The 24,956-nt window shown below is 44.1% G+C and overlaps 2 protein-coding genes across 4 annotated transcripts in view; one reads left to right on the top strand and one right to left on the bottom strand.

The window, feature by feature from the left end:
* Positions 1-9,895, top strand: part of zdhhc17 (zDHHC palmitoyltransferase 17) — a 34,620-nt gene extending 24,725 nt beyond the window's left edge. For both annotated transcript variants that reach the window (XM_076296787.1, XM_076296786.1), the window contains exons 11-17: positions 650-772; positions 2,202-2,264; positions 2,541-2,634; positions 4,660-4,743; positions 5,688-5,845; positions 6,196-6,290; positions 6,499-9,895. In XM_076296787.1, the coding sequence (XP_076152902.1) occupies positions 650-772; positions 2,202-2,264; positions 2,541-2,634; positions 4,660-4,743; positions 5,688-5,845; positions 6,196-6,290; positions 6,499-6,637 (756 nt within the window). In that variant the 3' untranslated portion in view covers positions 6,638-9,895. The remainder of the gene's footprint in view (positions 1-649; positions 773-2,201; positions 2,265-2,540; positions 2,635-4,659; positions 4,744-5,687; positions 5,846-6,195; positions 6,291-6,498) is intronic.
* Positions 9,896-10,136: 241 nt separating this feature from the next.
* Positions 10,137-19,087, bottom strand: csrp2 (cysteine and glycine-rich protein 2). 2 transcript variants are annotated; one of them, XM_076296788.1, is made up of 6 exons: positions 18,997-19,087; positions 15,736-15,854; positions 13,637-13,805; positions 12,223-12,352; positions 11,232-11,325; positions 10,137-10,344 (listed from the first exon to the last, which is right to left on the bottom strand). In XM_076296788.1, exons 1-6 carry the CDS (start codon positions 19,065-19,067, stop codon positions 10,268-10,270), a joined length of 660 nt encoding a protein of 219 aa, XP_076152903.1. In that variant the 5' UTR covers positions 19,068-19,087; the 3' UTR covers positions 10,137-10,267. The 2 variants fall into 2 exon arrangements, with proteins under 2 accessions (XP_076152903.1, XP_076152904.1); XM_076296789.1 differs by lacking the exon at positions 18,997-19,087 and adding an exon at positions 18,831-18,848.
* Between the last annotated feature and the right edge of the window lie 5,869 nt (positions 19,088-24,956).

The following is a 24,956-nucleotide window of genomic DNA, read 5'->3' as shown; positions in this document are numbered from 1 at the left end:
ACCCCCTCTATAGGGGCAAGTGTGACGTGAATGCAGACATCATCAGTGGCTTATCTGCCTCCACACTGTGATCTGCCCATACACTACTCGCCACTGGCCATAGGAAATGGACATCCCAGCCGTGCTGTGCGTGACTGCACACAGTTAGAAGCATGGGTGGGGGGTATAGGGCCTTCCTTATGTGATGGTTTTATAGTTAGTTTAGGGAGCAGCAGTTAATGTTGAGTATCATCTGTCTCTGGTTCGCCTGCTTGAAATGTGGCTCTTGAGTACAACGTGATTCTCTGTCTCGTGTGTGTGTGTGTTTGTGTGGGGCTAGTTTTGTGTGTGTGTGTGTGTTTGTGTGGGGCTAGTTTTGTGTGTGTGTGTTTGTGTGGGGCTAGTTTTGTGTAGTCAGTGAGTGAGTGAGGGGAAGGGTGGTAGTTGAGATGTGAAGAAGGTCGGTCCATCTTTTCCCTTTTCTTCTCTGTGTTTCTTCACCATTATTATGTATGGTTTCTATTATGTATCTTTTTTAAAGTGTCCCTTCCCCCTTCCCAAGCAGAGTTCCTTTTCCAAAGGATCTTCTGCAGCCCACCAAAAAAATGCCCCCCCCCCCCCCCGGTCCTCCTCACCACCTCCTCAGCTGTCTCCTTAACTCCTCACACATCTGCCTCTGGTCACTGTCCACCTCCCGTTCCTGCTCAACAGCGTGGCGCTCTTCTACAACTTCGGCAAGTCGTGGAAATCTGACCCGGGCATCATCAAAGCCTCTGAAGAGCAGAAGAAAAAGGTAAACGTCCTCCGACCCAACCCAGCGTCCACCCCGTGGCGATTGGACTCAATCGCACAGCCCCCTGGGTCACGCATAGACCGGACAAGTTGAGGAACTGAATTTCCATGATCATTACATAACACAACTAAAGTCAATGAGTGTTCTGTATGGCTTTGGATTGTGCTTGGGTTTTACTAAAACCGCTGAATGGTTGATGATGCATGACAAGTTGAGCCCCTACGTTACACAGGGAATTTATAGAAGTGCAATGTGCATAAAATTACCCATGTGTGCTTAATCTGCTTATGTTATTTCTCCCCATTTGTACCATACAGCATTTGTCTGTTGTAGCTAAATTCTCTTAAAGGGTATGCTTAGCTGTGTTGTTGTTGAGCTTTAGCTTAAGGCTTCGGCTTGGGTAGTTTTCCAGGAGAAAGGAGGTACACGAACAACACTCCGAGCTCAGGTCTAATTCAATGCAGGCCCATTGGCTCGCTTCCAGCGGGCAGCATCAAGCAAACAAACTTCCAGGATGCCTCCCCTCATTAGTGGTCGCTGGTTGGAAGATAATGCCCCTTTGGCTCGATCGCCTCACTGCCCCAGTACACACGATTGATGAGCGTTCTATATATAACCCCGCTTGTCAAAGTTCAGAGATGTAAATGGGCTCCATCGTTCACTAATGGGAATGTCGGCGATCTGATGGCGGAATGCCCCTGCCTTGTCCTCCACTGCAAGTAACATCTCTTAGAATGAGCGTTTCCCCCAATTATAAAGGTTGCCGTTATGTTCAGACGGTAATTATCAAACACTGATGAGCACCATATATAGTCGTTATCAAACCTTAGAGATGTGAATGATGTTCCCATTAGTGGGTTATGGAACCCAGTGATCTCATTTGGATGTCTTGCCTTACTCTGCAAGTTAACATCTCATGGAATGAGGGTGTTTCCTCAATTATTATGGTTGCTGTTACGTTCAGGAAAAGTGTGGAGGAGGAGGAGTGTACACCTAAGTAGAGGTGCTGGCCAGGTGGCTATCAAATTAATAACAGAGTAGCCGCACGCTCTAATCTCTTAACACCGTGCATTTATTTATGACCGACGTTTCAGCACACAGCCTTTATCTGCCTGTGACACAGGCAGAAACCACATGGTAATCTACGTCTAGCCATGTTGGATCGAAGGCTTATTTGAGGATTGAGATGATGGTTGCTTGTATTGATAAGGTCAATGCCAAACTAATGTCAACAAACTGTGTATGGGAGGGGGGTCAGATCAGGTCAGATATCCACAGGATGTGTTTTTCTGTTGTTGTTGTTGTGTATAAGGGTGTTCCAAGAGATCAAACAAAACAGCTTACTTAACAGAATCAATACAAATTGCTGGTGTTGGTATTTACCCATCCCATCCCCTCTTTCTTTCTTTCTCTCTCTCTCTCTCTCTAGACAATTGTTGAGCTGGCAGAATCAGGAAGCCTAGATCTAAGCATATTCTGCAGCACCTGCTTGGTAAATAATAATAAGAAAAACACCACTGCACACATCCCTGTAGTTGTATGAAGTATTGCATTGCATTGAGCTGTATGTTTCAACTAGTGAATTGTTTGACATTGTGTAATCCCTATTACACTTTACCCACCTGATAGTCAAAACATGGCATTTCCATATCTGTACTGACTTATCTAAGTGTTTTATGTGTTTGCCACCTAAGGCAACTCCATTGTTCGACTCAGTGGGTCGGTTTGAAGCTGCTCCACAAAACTTGCTGTGTATAATTACTTTCAGATACGGAAGCCCATCAGGTCCAAACACTGTGCTGTGTGCAACCGCTGCATCGCTAAATTTGACCATCACTGTCCTTGGGTTGGTAACTGCGTAGGTGAGTAAGGAACCACAATGCCACCAATGGAAATGGTAAAGTTGAGTGTGAACTAGTTGAAGGTCAAGGTCCTGTAGCAGCCAATTTGGAATAAGTTTTCCTTTTTCCCCCATTTATACTTACTCCTTACCAGCTCTCACTGATAAGTGCTAGCACATGGCTTTCTGGCTGATGATCATTCGAGTTCAACTTCAGTTCAGCTTGACCCCCCCCCCCCACCCCACACACATACACACACACACAAATCTCCCTTGTTATTTTCGTAGTCGTTGGTCACTTGAATCGCACTGTTCCCCTGCACCCCGTGAGAGCTGTGTGAGAATAGGCAGTGTGCGCAGTTCACACTACCAGACAGACTAAGGAGGCGCGACATGTCTAGACGCGCCCTCAAACATCCATGCAGTCAGACAGAACACTGGGCTTTAACGAGCTTGGGCCCTGTGCAGTTGCCATGGTGGCATCATGCCATGTATGGCATTGTGGTAGTGTGAACTTATTCTTTTTCAAGATACTTTGTAGCTAAATTCGGATTAGGAAGTATCAAAAAAGGAGTACAGAAACTACAGGAAGTGTCTGGCCAGCTGTGTTTGAGCAGGTGGTTAAGGGAAGTGACCAGGGTAAAACAAGAACGGCAAATCTTCCGGAAGCCACAACAACCTCTCGCTTCCCTCACTGAGAGAGAGGGCCCATTGGGACTGTCTGTGACTGCTGTTACAGGTCCTGTGGGGTTATCCAAAGTTTATGGCAAGCTTAACTTTAGGCCTGTTTGATGGGCCATTAGGGTGTATCATTCATAAGTTGACGCCAGAAGCAAGAAGCACTTGTGACGCCAGAAGCAAGAAGCACTTGTGATGCCAGAAGCTAGAAGCACTTGTGATGCCAGAAGCAAGAAGCACTTGTGATGCCAGAAGCCAGAAGCACTTGTGATGCCAGAAGCAAGAAGCACTTGTGATGCCAGAAGCAAGAAGCACTTGTGATGCCAGAAGCTAGAAGCACTTGTGATGCCAGAAGCAAGAAGCACTTGTGATGCCAGAAGCAAGAAGCACTTGTGATGCCAGAAGCCAGAAGCACTTGTGATGCCAGAGGCCAGAAGCACTTGTGATGCCAGAAGCAAGAAGCACTTGTGATGCCAGAAGCAAGAAGCACTTGTGATGCCAGAAGCCAGAAGCACTTGTGATGCCAGAAGCAAGAAGCACTTGTGATGCCAGAAGCAAGAAGCACTTGTGATGCCAGAAGCAAGAAGCACTTGTGATGCCAGAAGCAAGAAGCACTTGTGATGCCAGAAGCAAGAAGCACTTGTGATGCCAGAAGCAAGAAGCACTTGTGACTGTGGACAGGTGACTGTTTACTGGCAGTCAAAGCTCAGCCATTCTACCGATCTACCAATTTGTTTGTGGAAGGGAAACTTGCTTCCTTTGTTTTGCAAGCTAGCCAAGCTGGATTAAGCTGTGGGAACAAGCGAGCAAGAGAAGAGGCAGCAAGCCTTAAGTGTGTGTGTGTGTGTGTGTGTGTTGTGTGATGCAAGTTACTCCACCTCTTCCTTGGCCATCCAGCAGCCATGATTGAGAGGGGCCGTAAGGAGGGCAGACAGTCTCTTCGCTTGGCTCTTGCCCCTTCTGAATATTTCATATTTCATCTCTCTCTCTCTCTCTCTCTCTCTCACAGAGCAGTGCCTGGCCGAATCTAGTGTGTGTGTGTGTGAGAGAGAGAGCGCTATTCTGGACCCATTGTTCTTTTATGGATTCAGACAACAAACAAGTCTGAGGGGGATCACATTGTCTTCAATCATTTACTTGCTGTGTTAATAATCACAAGTGATGTGACCTATTTGTGTGTGAGAGAGAGCGAAGGAGAGATTGTGTGTTCTTGTGATTGAGTACAATATTGACGAGTAAGGAAGAGTAAGGATAGGGACTCCAGACGTGACTCACAGTCTTCCTGTCTTGTTTCCTCTCTTCCTGTCTTGTTTCCTTTCTTTCTTTTCTCTGCTCTCTCTCTCTCTCTCTCTCTCTCCTATCTTCACAGGGAGTGGGAACCACCGCTACTTCATGGGTTACTTGTTCTTCCTGCTGTGTATGATCTGCTGGATGATATACGGCTGTATCTGCTGTGAGTGGAACACACACTCTCTCACACATGCACTCTCACACACAATCAAACACACACACACACACTCCTACATACTTATACATACTCACACACACACACACACACACACACACTCATACTCTCTGTCACACATATACACACACTCACACACAGACTCGTTCCACATTTAAGGCCCACTCATTCACACACCACTAGGCCGCCCACCCCATCCAAGTCCTTGACAAGTCACAGCTGTCGGTCACACTTCCGCTGACTGTTTGACAGCTTTATGCCTGGGCTCATAAAGCCATGCAGGTCTTCAGACAGTGCATACTCAGACAATGTGTTCAGTCCTGCACATGCAGCATTAAAGCACACTCCAGTGGTGAGCGTCTTCAAGAGCTGTCAGTCATGTAAACAAGCATTAAAGTGAGGCACTAACGAAATGGAAAGGAAGAAACTTCTCTCCTATAAATGTTTTAGAGTCAGCTGCCTCGTCAGCCATTTTTATGTTCTTGTTTACACCCCATGAATGTTTGCATTTATACGCCATGATACGATTACCTAAAATGTAATTGAGTCACTGACTGTCAGCATTGTAAAGAGACATGAACAATATTTCACCATCATGATGACACATAAAGGCTTATTCTACTCCGGCTGATGAAACTGACTTGGCTTAGAAAACAACTCTTGTGAAATGCTCCCACACAAAAGCCAGGTTAGCATTGTGGAGAAGAGGTGTGCTCTTATTTCATCCTTTCAAACTCGCCAATTCACTCATCCACACACGTGAAGTGATGCATGCGCAATAATCCATGCAAATGATGAGAACATCCTCCAGGATTTCTCACAAGTGTGCTACACCCTGTCTGTCGTCCTCCTCCTCATAATAATCATCATCTTCCTCTTCCTCCTCCTCATCCTCTTCCTCTTCTTCCTCCTCCTCCTCTTGCGTTCTCCAGACTGGCGAATCCACTGTGCCACCAACTACCACAAGGACGGCTTCTGGGTGTACCTGACACAGATCGCCTCCTGCTCGCCCTGGATGTTCTGGATGTTCCTCAACAGCATTTTCCACTTCATGTGGGTGGCTGTGCTCATCATGTGCCAGCTGTACCAGGTCAGTGGGCACTACATACACAACAACAGCGTACACCCTTACAAGCATCTCCACACAGCACACAGTCATGCAAGATAATACTGATGCTCTTAAATATCACAATATTGATACTAATGCTTAATGTTGATACTGATGTTTTGTGATATGATATTTCTCGAAAACACTCAAAGGGATTTTTAGTTTTTGTTTTAGTTGTTCAATATAATATATCACCTTGCTTACGGTATTGCAATATATTGTATCATAGCCTCTGTATCATTATTTGTATCACAGAGTCTTGTAGATTGTATTACTGGTCATCCTTGTGTACCAGCTTTGCATTGACCACTGCCTTGTGTGTCGCTGGCCAGATTGCCATTCTTGGGATCACCACAAATGAGAGGATGAACGCCAGAAGATACAAGCACTTTAAAGTCACGGCCACGTCCATCGAGAGCCCCTTCAAGTGAGTGCACACCACACACACACACCACACACACACACACACATTCAGCTCGTTTCCAGCAACAAGAGACAGCATCATTCTGTATTCATCTTCAGTAAAGGCCAAGATTAACACCACTGACTTGATGCTTTTTTTCCTCTTTGTGTGTGTTTGTTTGTCTGTGTGTGTGTGTGTGTGTGTGTGTGTGTGTCCGTCCACATGTCTGCAGTCACGGATGCATGAGGAACCTCATAGACTTCTTTGAGCTGCGCTGCTGCGGCCTGCTGCGGCCTTTGGTGGTGGACTGGACCACGCAGTACACAATAGAGTACGACCAGTCGTCCGGCTCAGGCTACCAGCTGGTGTGATGCTGGTGTGAAGAGAGAGAGAGAGAGAGAGTGCGAGAGAGAGCGAGACAGCGCAGCAGGGCGCACGGATGATGAGCGAGAGCAGGACTGCGGGAAGGAGGGAGGATTCGGGTGTGTTTGTTTTTCTCCCCCGACTTTTGTTTTCCTTTTTTTATATATATGTATATATCTTCGTCATCCTCCTACAAGCATATCAGAGCAAGGCTGCATCTAGAGAGCAAGGGGATGGAGAGACTGTGTGTGTGTGTGTGTGTGTGTGCGTGCGTGCGTGCGTGCGTGCGTGCGTGCGTGCATGCGTGTGTATGATGGGGGAACTGGGGAGTTAAGACTGGACCATCTCTCTTCATCAGAACAGAAGCAAGTTCTCAGCCTACAAGCTACAACTACCACGCATCGTTTGTCGTCTTTCATTGTTTGTTTTTGTTCTAGTTGTTGTTGTATTATTTTGTTTGTTTTGGTATTATTGCTTGGCCGGAGTCCCCAACCCACAGCTCCACCATTGGTCACCACCCTCAATAGCAGCAGCGCCGCCACCTGGACCACCCCGAGTGGTCGCAGCAGATCCCCTCTCCCCAGGCTTCCTCCGGCTCCCCCCCTCATCCCAAATGCCATGTGTTGTCGGCGCCATCTTGGCCCTCCCTCTCCTCCGCAAACCCCCAATGACTGCACCTCAACCAGAGGGCCAAAGCCAGGGGAGGGATGGAGGAAGAGGAGGCAGAAGAGGAAGAGGAGGGGTCAAATAAAAGGGATTTTTGTGTTTTATTTGTTTTTGTTTAGTTTTTTTCCACCATCCACCGGAGTAGGGAGCATGACTTAACATGTATGTGTTTGTATGTTTGTTGTTCTAAATGTCTTCTTTTTCGTTTGCCCTGGCAGAGTTTCGTTTATTGTTTCGATTTGTCTTTCTGAATGCAGTCTTGGAACGCGATTGTTCTGCAAGAGGCTTCGCAGTATGGGGCCCCAAGTTGATATGAACTGAAGTGGTGCTAGGGTGTCAATGAAAGCTCCTTATTGGTCCTTTCGCTCCTTATTGCCGCTGGGATTGCGATCAGTACCTTGTTCTAGTGGTCCCTCATTTCTCCATCACACTGTCCAGTACTGTCCCCCACAGTGTAGTGAAACCAACGTGTTTGTCCTTAGGGTGGGTGGTGGGGGGGATGGGGTTGTTTTTGTATCGATTACTGAGGCGTAAGGCAAGGTCGTCTCCGTGGCGTCAAATTGCAGCCATCTCCTGCTCTGAAAAATGTGATGCAAGCGTATTTATTTTTTAAAAGCTATTTATAGAGAATTATGTGGAAAGGATTTGTCATGGTACTGTTTGGTTCTTTTACCAGGATGTCATTTTTAAGATTTTGTTTTATCCTCGTTTTTTTTTTTTTTTTTTAAATGAGTTGGAGCTGTCTAGTTCTCTGGTTTGAGTGTTCTTGAGAATTATGTATTCTCATGCCCTCACAGTGTATAACTTAAAATCAACTACACATATTGTACAGTTAATATTTATTAATATATGCATAGATTTAGGAACATAGACACAAGCAATTCTCTGGCCCCATATACAGAGGGGGTTGAGCCGGTCTCTTTTGGATTTCAATGGTTGTCTCCAAAACAGAATTCCTCGCAGATGGTTGTTTACAGGGTCCATTCTGTGTTTCATGATCACTTCCCGCCCTCCCCGCGTTTCCAGCCAGAGCTTCAAAGGTTTTGCTCTGTTCCTTGTTCTTATGGTGGTATGTTTTGTTTGTCATTTTTCATCGGTTCTCTTTTTTTTCTCTCATTTCGTTGGTCGGCCTAAGACAATGCACTGATCAGCTTTGGTTTGTCTCACGGTTACTGACGAGGAGATTTTGTTTTTTCCTCTTCCCACCGGCGCCCGAGAAATATTACCATGTTTACAGAGAGTGAGGAATTGGTGTGTGTTGGGGGAGGGGGGTTGTGTGTGTGTGTGGGGGGGGGGTCCTTAATTCTTAAAAGAAATACGGGACCACCCGTTTTACCCACCTCCCAGGAACCTTGAGGGTCACTCGTCACTTCCTCCCGCCAGAGGACTTCGCCGCAGCCACCCGAAAGAACTATTAAATACAACGAATGTGCATCTGTATATAGACAATGATATAGTTACTACTCTTTTTTTTCTGTCGGTGAGTGAATGATTTTTTTTTTGTTCTTTTATTTTATCAGTGTTAGTTCAAGCTGCTCCTTATTTTTTATATGATTTCACTCTACCAAAAAAAAGAAAGGAAAAAAAAAACTAACAAAAAATCTACTTATAATCTGATAAGTGTATGACTGTAGCTTTTAGTGATGTCCGACACTGCTGTCTATAGGCATTTTATCCTGCAAAAAGAAAAAAAAGGAACGAAAAATCGACAAAAAAGATTTGAAACTCCACTGCATGTGAGCTGCTTGGACCCCAAGGCTGTCCTTATGCCCAGAGGTCCAGGCTATCTCTCCCCTGTCACAACAGCCCAGCAAGCTGTGCCTGTAAATATTAAATGTTCAGTATTTTGCCAGTATGTGTCTTTTTTTTTTTTCCTTTGGTTTTCATTTATTTTTCTCTTCCATGTTTGGGAATCCAGTGTTTGTATCTTTCAGTGCAAGTTGTCATCAATCCACAGGTGGCAGTTACCCCCCTCAGTCAGAACCCTGTGACAGCGTTGTAATATATTTGAATGTTCCATACTTGTCGATACAAAGGGTTTTCTTTTTTTACGTCATATTGCTGGGTTTGTTGTACCACTGGATGTACAAATTGTAAAGCAAGATGCAAGAGAAATAGTGAACACAAGCAAATATTTTTTTCCCTCCATTTTTGCAGAGTCCTAACATTAAGTCTTATCCAAAGTAACACTCAAAAACAAAGTTATCCCAGCTTTTTGCTTACTCTTTAACGTCTGCATCAACAGTAATAGAGGCATTGTACCCTAAATCAGAGGGCCACGTCGTCTTGCCGTCTATTCTAGAAATGAACACCACCGTGTATCGCTTTCGTCTTTCTTTCTGTCCCACCATATCAAGAGACCTCTGGTCTTGTCCTAAACCTGGACCAGTGTCATCCTGCGGTTCTTCCAAGAGACTACTTGGTTTGGCCTCCTGTCTTCTCCCCCTCATCCCCCCCACCATGTGGAAAAAGCACATGATCCCTGTCAGTGCCTCTGCACCTTTCTTTAGGACATCACTGTAAACTTTGCTTCAGATGTAAACATATTGGGCATGGTTAAATTTTAATGGCTTTAATAAAAAAAAGACAAAACATTCAAATGTGAGATCTCCATTCATTTTGTCTATTTAGGAAACATTAAAAATGGTACATCCTATAAAACATGGAAAACATGCCAGAAAGGGCCCACTACACGTCAGAGTTGTTTTTATGCTTTGTCTGTTAACTGTTAAAGAATCACATAAACCATAATGAAGTTTTTATGTTATTTTTTATTATTTGTGTAACAGAATCTCAGCCATTAATCCTAGCTTTACTCCACTGATAAACCCAACCTACCCACCCACCCACCCCACTTCCCTACAAGGGGTTAGTTTAAAAACTGCTTCTCACAAGCAGCCGAGAAATGCAAAATGTACAAAGGCACAACTGTGGGAGCAGTCAAGTTGGTGGTCAGTTATTCCTGGCGGTCATCACTGGGCGTGAACCAGAGCACCTGCTCCTTGGCCATATCCAAATCCTTTGGGTCCAAAGTTCTTGGCGTAACATGCTAAAGAAACAGATTCAGAAGACACACACAGCAAATTGTCAGCACAAAACTGTCTCAACTGTGAGCTAATGTGTCTAGAGATGGACAGAGTTCACATCCTCACTGATTAAACTCCTGTCTCAAAAAAAAAGTTGTTTTGCTTCCGTCATTTATTTGTTTATTTATTTTTGGCAGACAGGAAGTGTTGTTTAGTCTTTAAGGTTCTCGTTTTCTGCCAAAGGGCCAACGCCAGCAGATGCCTCACTGTGGTCTAATCGGTCAGCCGACGCATGTATGGAATTGGCTATCGGAGTGCTTAGACTGCATGCAAATGATCGAAAGATCTCCCTCGCTACAGGCACATGTGCAAAAGTTTATGGTGTGTTTAGATGACGCTGATGAGGAGTGAGGCTCTCCCTGCTGTCAGTTCCAAGGTTTTTCCAGTTAAATGTTTCTCGGATAATACTAATTGAGTCTTTCTGTAAACATGAGACTGCATGACAATTTGACACTGTTTAGATCTAAACATTCCATAGATGGTTTGGTAATATATATGAATAATGACTCCGGCTGTCTCCAAACCACAATATTATTTGTGGTTTTAAAGCATTTTGCCTAATGATAGATTCTCCGATCATGTAGAGGCCTGCATTGTGTATTGCATGTGTCCAGGCTGTGACTAGTCCTCAACCACCTCACGCCAGTGGCAAACAAGCAGTGCTGGGAAGCTTAACCCCAGCGTCATCACGTGATCATTTGCGTACCTGCTCTCATGACAAACAAGTCCGTCCAGTATTCTGGTTCATGGTTGAGATCACATTTCTTTGTGTGTGTGTGTGTGTGAACCGTGGCCCCATGGCCATGCTATGCGGATGAGGTTGGTAGATTGGTGGTGTTTTCCTCCTCACCTTTGCAGTAGATCTCGCCATCCTTCTCCGTCTGAGTAGTGGACTCCAGGCTCTTCCCGCACTTGGCACACCTGAAGCAGTTCTTGTGCCATGGCTACAGAGGCAAGAGAGAGGGGGAGAGAGAGCAATTTAAAGGGATAGTTCCCTCAAAAAATCCACTGAACTACAGGTTAGCTGTGACAGCTGCTAACGTTGGCTTTTTGTGTAGCACAAAATGGGTTTCCTCACAAAAAAACCTTTTAAGTGGAAAATCCTTTCACAGAATGAAGTGTGACCTTTTCCTTACAAGAATAAGCAGACATAAGTAATGATAGAACGTCCCTTTTGGGTGAACTAGCATTTGATCAGAAGAAAAATAATATAGCATCTGGATATCAAGGACAGAGATCCAGGAGATTTTCTTTTTTCATTTAACTTTAGGCCTTCATCCAAAAAGCCATTGCTGGAGCACACACCGGTCAGCAATATTGGAGCAGGCCGTCGGCTGTTTTGGCCATGTTCCACCAGTCCATCTGCGAGCGCTTACACTCACACACACACACACACACAGGAATCTGTCTAATCTCGGGGACACGTTGCCATCCCCTCACCGTGAACCGCAGCAACCGGGCGGCTGATGAGGTCAGAGCCAGAATGACATCAGCGCGCAGGACGCGATTGACTGCCGTTCGGCTTGCGGCCACGGTTCAACCGGCCATCGCAAAAACGCCTTGAATCTGGAGTTTATTAAATGGGAGAGGCCGTGGAGAATGGATGTTTTTCCTTTCTCTTTTCGCTTGTGTTATTAAAAACATGACCAGACAGCTGAGGATGAAGTCAGATCATTCCTTGGCAGAAAACTGCTGATGTCTCATCTGTGTGTGTGTGTGTGTACTAAAATTGGAAGAGGGGATCTCGTTTGGCAACTCTCACAGAGGTTTTCATTATTGAAACTGAAATACAAGCACATACACACACACACACACACACACACACACAGCTGTGTACTCACCTTGCCAGCTCCCACTACTTTCTCGGCTGCATACACTGACTCCCCACAGCGGGCACACTTCTCCGAACCGCCGAACTTCTGGGCGAACTTGGAAGGGTTGGGGTTGGTAGTGGGTCGATGACTTTGAGGCCTTATGTGGGTAGGGAAACAAGGAGTAAAGAATGAGCTAACATTCCTACAGCTGCCATTTCAATCTCAATGCTGGCAAATAAGCCGTTGGACTTGTTTCTGCCTGAGGAAATAAAAAGAGTGACATTATTAATGAAAAACATAAACTCACAACACCTATAAGGTTACTGCATGAATCTTTTTCTTTTATTAAAATCAGATAAGTTTTCAGTATCTTTCCTGCAGAATCTCACATTTCAAGCTTCCCCTCCTCTCTATCTCATGATGAATACTCATTCATCTTCCCCCTAACCTTCCATTGGAAAAACACTGACCCTCCTGAACTGAATGTCCTTGTGGCACTGAGCTGAGCTCCCCTCAAACCCTGGGAGATGAGAACCCAGCTCTGAGGCTCATCAGTCGCCCCTCTTATCAGTGCCTGGTGATAGGCCCTGGATCCCAGCCTAACAAAGACTCGGGCAGAGGGGGGGGGGGGGGGGGGAGCCACCCCACCCCATCCTCCGCAGCCCCTGAATGGAGCGCTTTGTGCTGGGGCAGGGAGAACGGGTCAGTGGGGCCTGTCCAGGAGCCGCTCTTACATAATGGCCTCTTTCATAACAACAATCACCTGATGCCCCGGGGGCCATTGCGGGCTGGGACAGACTGGCCTTAAACAGGCGAGCGCAGCGTGAAGCGAGGGTTTCCTCCGTCAGCAGCCCCGGGGAGCTCTCGCTTGGACTGGCCAGCGAGCGAGTGGACCGACGGGTAAATCACACAAGCACACATTTGCACCAAAAACCTGCCCACAAGGCCTCGTGAAGGCCTGCACCACAATGGGGTGGACTGATACTGGCCAATCTTATCGGAACATGGCTATCTGCCTCTGTGCGAATTACAATGGTTGCCTTGGGAAGAATCTTCTAGAAGCACTATCTAGGTTACTGTGTAATAACAGTGACAGGCCGAATTCGGCAACACACCCTGTTCCTCAAAACCACTACTGTGGGTCAACAACTACATTTGCATAGCAGTGTTGGCTTGGCACGACTTGGCTGTTTATCCACACAGCAACGCAATACTCAGTGTTCCAATCCCCAGGAGGGCATAGGCCAGCTAGAGACTGAGACTGTGTTTTGGAGAACACATTCAAATTAGGGATTAGACTACCAATAGAGAACAAAGATCGACTCCACCACCACCCCTCTCTTCGCCACAGGCCTTCCAGAGCAAAATAAACAGTGGCGGAGCCGCAAGAAGGGACACAAAACACATGTTGGTATCAGGGCAACGGCGTGCAAACACTCACTCCTCTGGTTTGATGCCCAGCCTCTCTCCTCGGTCCATGTTGAGCGTGCCGGCGCCCTGGCCGTAGCCGTAGCCTTTTGGGCCGTACTTCTTGCCGTAGCAGGACTTGCAGTAGATCTCTTTGTCGTGGATGGCCAGAGTAGTGCTGTCCAGGCCTTTCCTGCAAACCACTGGGGAACAGAAAGCACGTGGCAGTGAGAGGATGTAACGCACAGAATAGATACATGTAAACACACTTGTACACACACACACACACATTTTAAGTAACTCAAAGATATTCCGTCAATCCTTTTCTGTCTAAAACTTTCCTGCAGACCATTTGGGATATCAAGTACATGACGGTGAAAGGTGTCCAACACACACACACACACACACATACACATACGATCTTTCTCACATCTACATGAACAGAAAACACAAGTTACACAACAGTAGCACTTGGGGGGAAAAAACGGACATATTTTTTATGAATGATGGGCTCCTACATCTGCATTCCTGGTCTGCAATGTGACACACCCATGTGACTGGGGAGGCTGCCGGGTGGAAAAAGGCCAGACTGCTGGTTCTGTTAGGGTGGGTGGATGACTCGTGGATTAGGAAGCAGAGGGCTGCTATTGTCTTCCTCTGGCAACAACATCATACCAGAGAAAGGAGGGAGGCTGTTTGTGTGTCTTCAATTCATACATACTAATTGATAAGGACCCCCCCCCCTTCTCTCTATCTCTCTCTCTCTCTCTTTCTCTCTCTTTCCTGTCATGTGTTCCAGTATATAATTCCATTAGAATCATCAGGTGGATTTTTTTTTGTCCGAGAACTGTGACTCACATGCAAGTGACTCGAGGGGCTTAAAAACAGATACATGGCTATAAAGGTCTTTAATGTTTTGTGACAGTTGGACAGTGAGAGGGAAGGAAGGTTGAAGGTTGCTGGTTGATGTTTTTTCTATAACTTCTTATTGACGTCATCCCTCGGAATTCAAAAATAGATTTGAGGGATAGCAAGGACATCTCAAGCCAAATTGAAGAGGGAAAACATGGAAAAGTTACGAAAAACAGCTACACGTAAGCACACACACACACACACACACAGAGCCCAATCCACCTCTTCTCATTATCTCATCAATGGCTGCTCCCAACAAAGCGGCCTCTGTCGGTATGGCCGTAAAAATAAACACTTCTTATGTGGGCCAGATTGTTGATGGCATTTCGCTTGGCGATAGCGCAGTCGCTAATCCCAAACATGTGCATTCAGCCGCTCAGCAGTGTCCCGTGAAGTCCCACGCCCCCAACAACAACACACACACTACCCAGAGACGTCCCCAGAAGTTCACCTAAGGTGCACTGGAGCTCCATACACACATCACTGAACACACGAGTGGTGGAACACTGACTGATTAACCAGTCCCTTGTGTCTTGTGTATGCAATAACTTCTGCTGGTGTTAGTGTAGAGTGTTTACTCGACTCGCCTACAGAAATAATTACGGGGCGAGATAGAGAAAGGGGGCATTTTATTTATAGGACACACACGTTTTGTGTGCTAGTTTGTTTGTGTGTCACATTATGTGTGGCCTCAAGTTCAACAATTGAGGAACTGATCAATTGAACACTATAAGATCCCAAATATATGCTCACTATACTGTATGCGCTTAAATATGTACTTATCGCTACACATTTTTTTGCAATGTAAAACCTGCCAGTGGAAATGTAAACCACTACAACAGTTTGCTGTTTCAGCTGTTAGGACTTTCGATTAAAATTATAAATCTGGATGCAATACAGATATTTAGTCAATGACAATGCCGATAATTACATACTGAGAATGAGACCAATGGGCCACAAAACCTGGGGGCCCTGGGTCTGACCCCAACAGGGCCTTTCATTAGGGGAATCCCGAAGGCAATGCCTCCCATGCAGAGCTGTCTTGGTCACTATCACTTACAGTATCCATAGCATGGTCAAGCATGATATGTGTGCCAAGAGAAGGTGAAAAAGGGTGGTGGAGAGATAGACTAGAGGTAGACGGGTAGAAAAAAGGTAGAGAAACAGAAAGATGGATGGATGGATGGATGGACTTGATACAGAAGAGAAGGCCCCACTTACTGCAGTTGAAACAGCACTTGTGAAAACTCTTCCCATCGCATTGGACCTCCTCGGCGTGGTATACGGTTCCACCACAGGCCCCACACTTATTTCCACCACCCCAGTTCGGCATGATTAAGCTGCAAAGGAAGAAGGGAAAAACAAACACTGAAAATCTAGACAGAGATTTCTCGTTCCTTTTTTTTTATTGTCCTTCGAGAGGTTTGGCAAAACAGAAACATAAAACTGTCTGGCTAGTTCTGTGATGACAGCAGCTGATGTTACAGCAAAGAAAGGAAGTGTGTAGCGTTGTGTGTTGTGGCTTCACTTGTGCGCACTGACTTGACCTCTCTTTTTCTCCAGTGTGCCACGGTCAACACACCAGGTCGCCAAAGACATCTTCCTGTGTGTGTACGCACAGACAAAAAGCAACAAAACCCCACAGAGGTCATGGGGGGTCAAAGCGTCAAAATAGTCCTTGGCAGAAGGCGAACAATGGTGCAAGAGAACCCTCGTTTGCCTTAACAAGACACTCACGACCACATAATGTGACTAGAAGGTCAAGACTTAATGGAAATTAAGAGAATCTCTAAAGCGTCCAGCATTGTCCAAAAAACATCACAACTGCCGTCATGACTTCACATGAAAGCAATTTTCAAACAGATGGTCACTGTATTTTTGTGCCCGGCTCAAAAATAAAATCGGCCACTGCTGTTTGTGCAAAAGACGCACACATCATGTGTTTTTGATCTGTGTGTAGTGAAGCTTTCTCCCCTTTTACTTCGGGCAGACACATAAAACACAAATTAATACCCCGTTCTCACATCTGTCGCCAGAGAGGCAGAAAAGTGAGCATATCCAAACGACAGTGATGATGTCATGCAAACAACAAAAAAGAGAAGACTGAGTGAGCTCTCCGTTTTTTAACAACCACTGACCACAGACCAACGCTGCTCATTAATCAAGCATGAAGGCAGCTCCTGCGTAAAGCTTTCAATCCTGTCCACGTTATTACAGACTGAGACCTGCCCCAACATGAGAAAGAGGATCAAAAGGAGACACACACACACACACACACACACACACACACACACACACACACACACACACACACACACACACACACATATTAAGAGGTCCCCTGGGGCTTCAACTGGTAATGGGGCAAGACTGAAGCTGAAATAGCTAAACCCACATCGTGGGACATGAGAAGACCTCAACATTAGCCGAAACCCCCTTTAACTTAACATTATTCTTTAACGGTTCGTTCCCAATACCAATGCCCTCCACCAGTTGGAACCCCTGGAAGAGAGGAGTAGAAAGAAGTAGAAACATCTTTTGCCATGAAAATGAGCTATTCTATTCTGAGAGGGGGAATAAATCCTTATAAAGAATTTATGCACACGTGCCACAATTATTGGCACCCCTGTATTTATTATTTAAATGAATTCTGCACCCCTGTATTTAATTGTAATGCCTCCCTTTGCCAATAAAAGGGTTCTAAGTCTTCTCCTATAACATCTCAAGTTGGAGAATACAAAGTATTGGATTTGAAAGAATTCCTCTTAACGGAATATCTCCTGATCTTCCAGATTCATAGCTCCTGTCTCGTGCATTGGATTTTACCTTGTATCATCCTTCTCACTGAGCATATAGGGATGAGATCCATAACACGGGTCCTTTTTCCAGGCAAGTTTCAGTTCCATTTGATTGGAACTTCCTAAGTGTTGTTTTAACTGAAAATATGGGCATTTTCAGGCAAGTACCTGCTTATCCATTAAATTAGGTCAATGCACTTTTCCTTTATTTGAATTGTGTGCTCCCATGCTGAAGAATGAGGCCTCTATGATCTCTGTGTGACCAACAGGAAATCATGGATTACTCTTTGAAAGTTCAAGCACTCTGATTACCTTACAGAACTTGGATTGGAATGAAATACAGCGTTATTACGTTATAACGTTTCAGTTATTTTTTATAGTGCCAATAATTGTGGCACCTGTGCTTTTGTTCAAAAGTTCTATGTCTATGAGGATTTCTTCTTCCCAGAATAAATTTGCTTCCCTTCAAGGTGGTTTTCATTGTGAAACTAATGCTACACATACATCAGAAGACTTTGACAAGATTTGGGTAAGATTCTTGAAAGATTGGAGTCTTAATGGCCCCCATTCAAGCTTTGCTCAAAAGACTACAATCTTTCAAGAATCTTTCCCAAATCTTGTCAAAGTCTTCTGGTGTAAGGATGGCTTAAGATAAAACACAACTACAAGATTGATTTTCACTCAACAACCTTTTCAGTCATCACCAGGGGAGCCAGTAAATGTGGAGGGCACTGTATATATACACCAGCTGTGTACAATCCCTTCATTGATCTCCCACACACTTATTATGTAGGCCTATAGAATGTTGACTACACAACCACAATATATAGCCTATCTATTTTTTTTTTTTAATCCAAAATGACTTCACACGTCTGGTGGTTTCTACAGTCTTTGAAGTGACTGGTCTGGATACAAGTTGCTATGGGGGTCAACACTGATTTAGAGAAAACCAATCTACACCGAGGACATCCTTAGATGAGATGTGGCATGTCGTTACAGGAAGGGATGCAGACTACTTACGTCATAAGATCCCACTCGCTCGCCCTCAGGTGTGGCACCGTAGGCTATTAAAATAGGCGTGTCACCGATGAGCAGGCAGAGGCATGCGTTCATCACAAAGGATAATCATTAAGATTTGAACAGCTGGCTTAGTACAGGTTGACTTCATAGATGACGCGTAAGAAAACAAACTCGTACCTCATATGTAGCTCATGTGTAGCCTACCTCATGTACATTTTGCATGCACTGATCTAAAAACGCGATTTCATTGAAAACAGTTTAGAAAAAGCCCTCCACAAATATCATACCGACAAAGTTGATTGTAGCCTAATATGTTTTTTGTGATCATACCAGAGCATATATAGCCTACCTCAACCTCGTCAAAGTCTGAAGATTGTACCAACAGCTCGATTACAACATTGATATTAAGGAAGATACCCAAATGTTTCGCAGATATTTTGTTACATTACCTTACAGCCGAGTAGCCTAACCATCAGAGGGTACAATGGCACAGCCTACCTAGTCAAAATGACGCAAATTCCCTGAATCTACTGCCATCCCAAGTAAATCCATTTCATGTCGTCGAACTTAGGCTACAACATTTAAACTTCAAACTCATTAATATTGACCAAAACACCAGTCCACGTTTAGTCACGCCCAAAAAACATTATGTACAAATCCTTACATCGTTTCCAGATGTCGACGTTGCGTCCCACGATGATTCCAGGCGCTACTTAACTTATCTACTTTGGTCATGTCATATTTGAGGTGGTCATAGAAAGTGAGTAGGAGTGGCCATTGTGAGGGGTGGGGAATTCGACTTCGCTGGGACTACCTTTACAAGAGAGAGAGAGAGAGAGAGAGAGAGATCTTCATAATTTGATCAATATATGCAAATACGCTCTTGTAGCCTATACGTTTTTGCTATTGCTCTACAGTTGCGGTAACTATTGGTGGGTATGCCTTTTCAATTTGTATCTATTTTCTCTAGCTACATAGGGACCTATACGAGTTGAAATAGGTGATTATGGAATTCCATGACTCTCCACAATGTGAAATAGGCGCTCTCTCTCTCGCTCTCTCTCTATCTTCTCTCTCTCTCTATCTTCTCTCTCTCTCCAAGCACATTCCTGCTGCATAGTCAGTCTTATCTGGCCTTGTGGTTGAAGATATATATGAAGAATATAGGCATAGAATATAAGTTGTTGGATGGAAAGATATGAGCTTTTGAAACTGTAAGGTTGAGTATGACTGGCATGAACGATAAATATTATTTTGTGCGTCAGTACAAAGAGAATTTTCAGTTACCACATAAGAAGAATTAGGCCTATAACGTTTATAGTCACAGCTCTGTAAATAATATTCTCATTGTATGATACTCATTGTTAAAAAGGTTAATCCTTCATCATGATGTCAGATTGATTAGAGTAATGTGATGTCTCTCAGCTTATGAAATGTAATTTTCTCTCTCTCTCCAGTTCTTTTTTATCTCTCTCACACACACACACACACACACACACACACACACACACACACATATACACAGAGTGCAACATTATCTTTGGATTTTTGATCATCGGTCTGCAAACTGGAGCCTACTGTGGACAACCTGCAGTTGGGCTGGGATTACGCCAAATGTCAGAGGGACTTCAGCCCTCTCAGCTTCAACCCCTGAAAAAGTGTCGGAACCTACCTTTTTTTTCAAATTATGAAATTATATTCCAAAGCCACGTTAGTCACTCAGGGAAGGCAATGTAGAGTTTCCATCTCGCTGTCATCAACTTCTATCTCTCTCTCTCTCTCTCTCTCTCTGTCTCTCTCACGTCGTCCATCACGCAGACTGAGTGTTTTTGTCTGGAACAGTGTCTCTGTGTTGACTCATCCGTGACCGGCCAGTGACATCAGTGTGACTTGAGTGATGGTACGACGCTTTGAAATGTGGTGCAGCACAGCATGGACTGTGGAGGGTGTGTGGCTTTGGATCTTCTGAGAGTGAACCATTTCACCATGGAGGATTGGGATATCCTTAAAGGGTGGTTTGCTTTAATTACTTCATGCTACTTGGCTGTTTTAGACACTCAGTACAATGGGGCCACTGTGTGGCTGATGTTTTAATTACCCAGTGCTGTCTTTGTCCAGATGTAGAAAAGAAAACAAAAGCTTTCCCAAGCACACCATAGCTTAATAAGCATCTTCCAGTGAGACCGAAGAATATAGGAATGCACTGAGCTGGCCTGGTGAAACAAAACAAAGATGGATGTCCGTGTCCATGAAATCGTGTCCTCCCCGCTGGCGTTGCGTGTTGTTTGTCTGGTCTTGTAGAAAGAGAGTGTCTGCTGGCATGTTTGCTTTGCTTACATCTGTAGAAAAAAATTGAGCCCAGATGTGTATATGTGTCTGTCTGTATCTGTGTGTGTGTGTGTGTGTGTGTGTGTGTGTGTGTGTGTGTGTTGTGTGTGTGTGTGTCGTGTGTGTGTGTGTGTGTGTGTGTGTGTGTGTGTGTGTGTGTGTGTGTGTGTGTGTGTGTGTGTGTCTGTGTCTGTGTCTGTGTCTGTGTCTGTCTGTGACTGTGTGTGTATGTGTTTATGTGCGTGTGTGAGTGCTATGATTTCACATATGAGAGATTAATCGTTGTTTTTTTGTATTCCATGGAAAAAGACATTGTAATTGCCCTTCTCTCAACACTCCAACCAACTCCAACCCTCCCACTGCATTGAGATCACAGCTAGAGTTTCCAGGCCCCTTCTCATGCAATGTTGTTTATGGTAAAGCATTTCTGTCACCTTTGGTGTATCTCCACTACATTAGGACTGAAAATGCTAAAAGGACGGAAAGGAATAGGACTCTCACACCTGTTATGTCTTCTCTCTCTTCTCACCTGTACTCGTGCCAGCATGTGTGTGTGTGTGTGTGTGTGTGTGTATGAATGAGTGTGTTTGGGGGATGAGGAATCTCACACACTTTGACTTATGTGAAGACAAGCTGGAAAGAAGTTCCTTATTCCAAGCCAAAGGGAGGACAATGAGATTATTTTGTTTGGTGTTTTCACTGCAAACAGTCTTTGCCATGCTCAGAGAAACGAATCCAGAAGGGCTGATCACCGGCTCTCCTCACTGACTCCGCAGCAAGGTCTTTGGGTTGGAATGCACAGAATAAGAAATGTCATTCAGCAAGAATTTATAGGCCAGTGGACTGGAGAGAGAGGGAGAGAGAGAGAGAGAGAGAGAGAGAAGGGGGAATAATGCAAAACAGATGGTGCAGGTAGCTAGTGGTATGGGATCCTTTTAGGGTAAAAATAACGCACACACACACACACACACACACAGTGGTCATGGGTTTTAGGATTTCCTCAAGCCGAGGCTGAGCACATCTCAGAGGAAGTCATGTCAAAATATGTAACAGGCGCTTTCATTTTGCAGTGTCTATAGACTCGTAAAAGATTCATGATGTCTCTTAGGTTAACAGTGAGCGCTGTTGAAGATGAAGGGCCCTCCCCCCTTCTTTTTCCATAGCCTACTGTGAATGGCTGATGGCAGTTCACCATGTCCAGGTATTAAATTATCACCACTAGAATTTTGCCACCTACAGACCAGCGTACCCCTTTCACCACAACTACCAACTCATTGAGGAACCACCACTGTAACAGTAACTGCCATGACTTTAGTGAGGTAAAGTCAGGTAAGGTTAAACATGACTAATGCTACTCCTAATAATTGCTGTAATCCTGTACACATTTAGGCAGGTAGCAATAATTACTTTGTGCTAAATCACTACCAACATGGGTTTCTGAAGAGAATGTTCTGGAAATGGCACAATCCACCCACACCAGCACAAACACAACCCACCCTACCCGTGCCAGTCACCACCCATACCTAACTGTTGGGACTTTAAGAGATATTTTTACCCCCTGTATTGGATCCATGAGTTGGTTGAGAGTGTGTGAAACATAGTCTCTTTGAGACTACCATGCTAAATGAAATCTCATTAACTGCTGGCATAGGACAGAGGCCTATGAAGGCCTGTTCAGTGTGTGGGTAAATCAACACAGGTTAAAGCAACATGGTATTATTACAATATATTATTATTGTATAATAATGATACATATTATTACCTTAAGTGGTGTCCAATGTGACGAAAACTGACTTAAAGGTAGTGAATTCAAAAAAAAATTTGCAAAAAAGCTTATACGCTTGCATGCAATGTTTTTTCAGAGGTGTCTATATGGCATTTACATTAAACTGGACCTGGAACACTTTGTCGAGGTATAGTGAGCAACACATACACACACACATACTTATATGACTCCGGTGCTGTTCTTGGATGTTAAAAAGACCCCTAGAAAGACCACTAATCCAGAATCACCTGTGTGAGTTAAAGTTATATTTGACCACCATACGACCTTAGGTACCCCCATTGAACAAAGGCTGTTTCAGGCTCTGGTGTGTTTTTAAGTTTCCTCATGTGATTGCATCCAAACGGGCACTAAAATAGGGTCATTATTCCGTCTGAGTCAAGCTGTTCCAGAAATGTGTGACTTGTTTCTTCCATTGTCATTTCTCACTACATCAAATGCTACAGGTTTCCACCACAGACTGTTACGACTGCAGTTTTGGGTGGTGGATAGTGCTATCTTCTCACTAATGAACTCAGCGTGCCAGAGTCCAAATACAGATGCAGAGGTTCTGAAGCAGCTTCAATTAGGAATTTATTTGACTTGACTTCGGAATGCATGGTAAGGGGTATGCAGGTGTGAATGGACAAAACCTAAAATAGAGCTTATTCCATTCACATGTATAAGAGAAATAAACAAGATTTTTTTTCATGTGAGAAAGGAACATTTTTTGATGTCCTATCTTTGCAGCCAAACCTACTATAGCAACAATGAACAAAGTCATCACAAGCTCCAGTTAACATGATTACTGTCACCTAATTATTCTACAGCTTTCCAAAGCCACATCTGTAATTATCCAGATCACTACTCACCATAAAACCCATAAATGTTATTACCCTTAAGCATCAATGACTCCGTGCACTCCCACACTGATGATGAATGTATATGACATGAGAGCTAATATTCTCAGGGTTTAGTTTCAATTTAAGGCCCTTTCTGCTGCCGCCACCACTGTTTCAGTGGCACATTATTAGCTTACCCACCCTGAATGATAGACACGATTAAGTCACCATCACAGAATGTTTTTACAATTATGCTTGTATGGCTGCAAACTGCTGTACTATTTGAGGGAGAAGAGAAACAAAAAGGTAATTTGAGCTACTTGAGGTCAAAAACAGTCAGAAAAGAAGGAGCTATCTTTATAAATGCATTAGTCTACACGTTTCAAAAATTAAGTTATAGCCCTGCAAAATAAAGTAGTAACACATCTGTTATGGAGAGTATGTATGAAGAGTTAGTTTATAGTGACACCAGAAACAGACTTCATGTCTTTTTTCCTTCTCCTTGTCTCTGGTCGAATGCCTCAACGCATTTTCTCTTTCCTCCATCCATTTGCAAACCAGGGGCCATTTTAAGTGTTAAGTTCCTTCCTTCTCCTGCGCTTAGTTCTTGTCTTGCTATATTCACATCTATGGATATGGTGGAAATATGTTATGGTGGAAATTCAGTCAGAAACAAGATTTTTGTTTTTCTACTTTTTCTAATCAACTAGCTACTGTAAATCATTTTTGCTGTTACGTACCATCCTTTGCCATTTTGTCCATCTTATTTTTTTTTAGGTCCTCAGGACATACCAGTGTTAGACCTTGAAGAAATGACATTCATGAAGAATGCGTTCTTGTTATGTATGCTGTTACAGTAATGAATTGATGCTTAAACATCAAATCTTACCCTGAGGAGGTTCCAGGGCCTTCAGGATGTTCACCAAAACCACGTTTTCATTAAGTTCATGTTCTCCCTACACTCTCACAGAGCTCTTCACAGTGTCAGAATCTGTCGGGAAGTTCATAATGTTAAAATCAGCAGCCAACTGAACATTTAGAGATTTTTTTGTTTCTTTTGTTCTCACTGGCCTGTCTACACTTACTCACTCAGAGTGCTGTCCAGGACATTATTTTTTGAGTCTAACGTATCAGCTCCTTCAACACATTCATTATGTCATCTGGAATTGGGAAAGGCAGGGTCGGCCTTTGTCTTCTTTCCTCAAGTATCTCTGGTCCAACGTATGTAGCTCTCCTCAATTCCTCTGTAATGAGGAGCTTTTGTAGCTCCTTTTTGACCTTCCTCCTGCTTTTATTTTCATTAGCCCTGTCGTTGAGCGGAACACCCAAAGCCTCCAATTCTATGGTCAATTGTTCTAGACTGTATTTTCTGACCCTCTTCTTAATCATTTTGCACGTGTCGCCATCCTCATCCTGCCGCGCTGCTAGGTAGCAGGTCAAAAAACAAAGCAACCACATACACAAGCACAAAAATACCAAACAATTCAAAATCAACTATCTCCTGCACAAACTAAAGTAAGAGTGAACAAGAATTCCAGTTTACACCATGTTGTGTTCTATGACATGATGTTTCCAAGGTGCCTTTATGACATACACAAAATTGTTAAATAATTCAATGGAATGTCAAATTGTACAGTCTCTCTTGATTATCCATTATTTACCAGTGTTTATCAATGCATTGGTAGACTTTAA

This window comes from Alosa pseudoharengus, unplaced genomic scaffold (genome assembly GCF_046254945.1).
Source record: "Alosa pseudoharengus isolate Yale_2024_CS ecotype anadromous, Long Island Sound unplaced genomic scaffold, YU_APseudo_1.1 YU_APseudo_1.1_scf_20, whole genome shotgun sequence".
Lineage (NCBI taxonomy): Eukaryota > Metazoa > Chordata > Actinopteri > Clupeiformes > Clupeidae > Alosa > Alosa pseudoharengus.
The sequence above is the reverse complement of the archived record's forward strand: the minus strand, read 5'-3'. Positions and strand labels throughout refer to the sequence as shown.

Excerpts from the sequence above, each read along its gene's own strand:
- csrp2 (XM_076296788.1), bottom strand. The coding sequence starts at position 19,067 with ATGACCAAAGTAGATAAGTTAAGTAGCGCCTGGAATCATCGTGGGACG. Across the intron at positions 12,353-13,636 it reads CTGGGCATCAAACCAGAGGA|GCCTCAAAGTCATCGACCCA; the intron begins GTGAGTGTTTGC and ends TACCCACATAAG. Across the intron at positions 11,326-12,222 it reads AAGTAGTGGGAGCTGGCAAG|CCATGGCACAAGAACTGCTT; the intron begins GTGAGTACACAG and ends TTGCCTCTGTAG.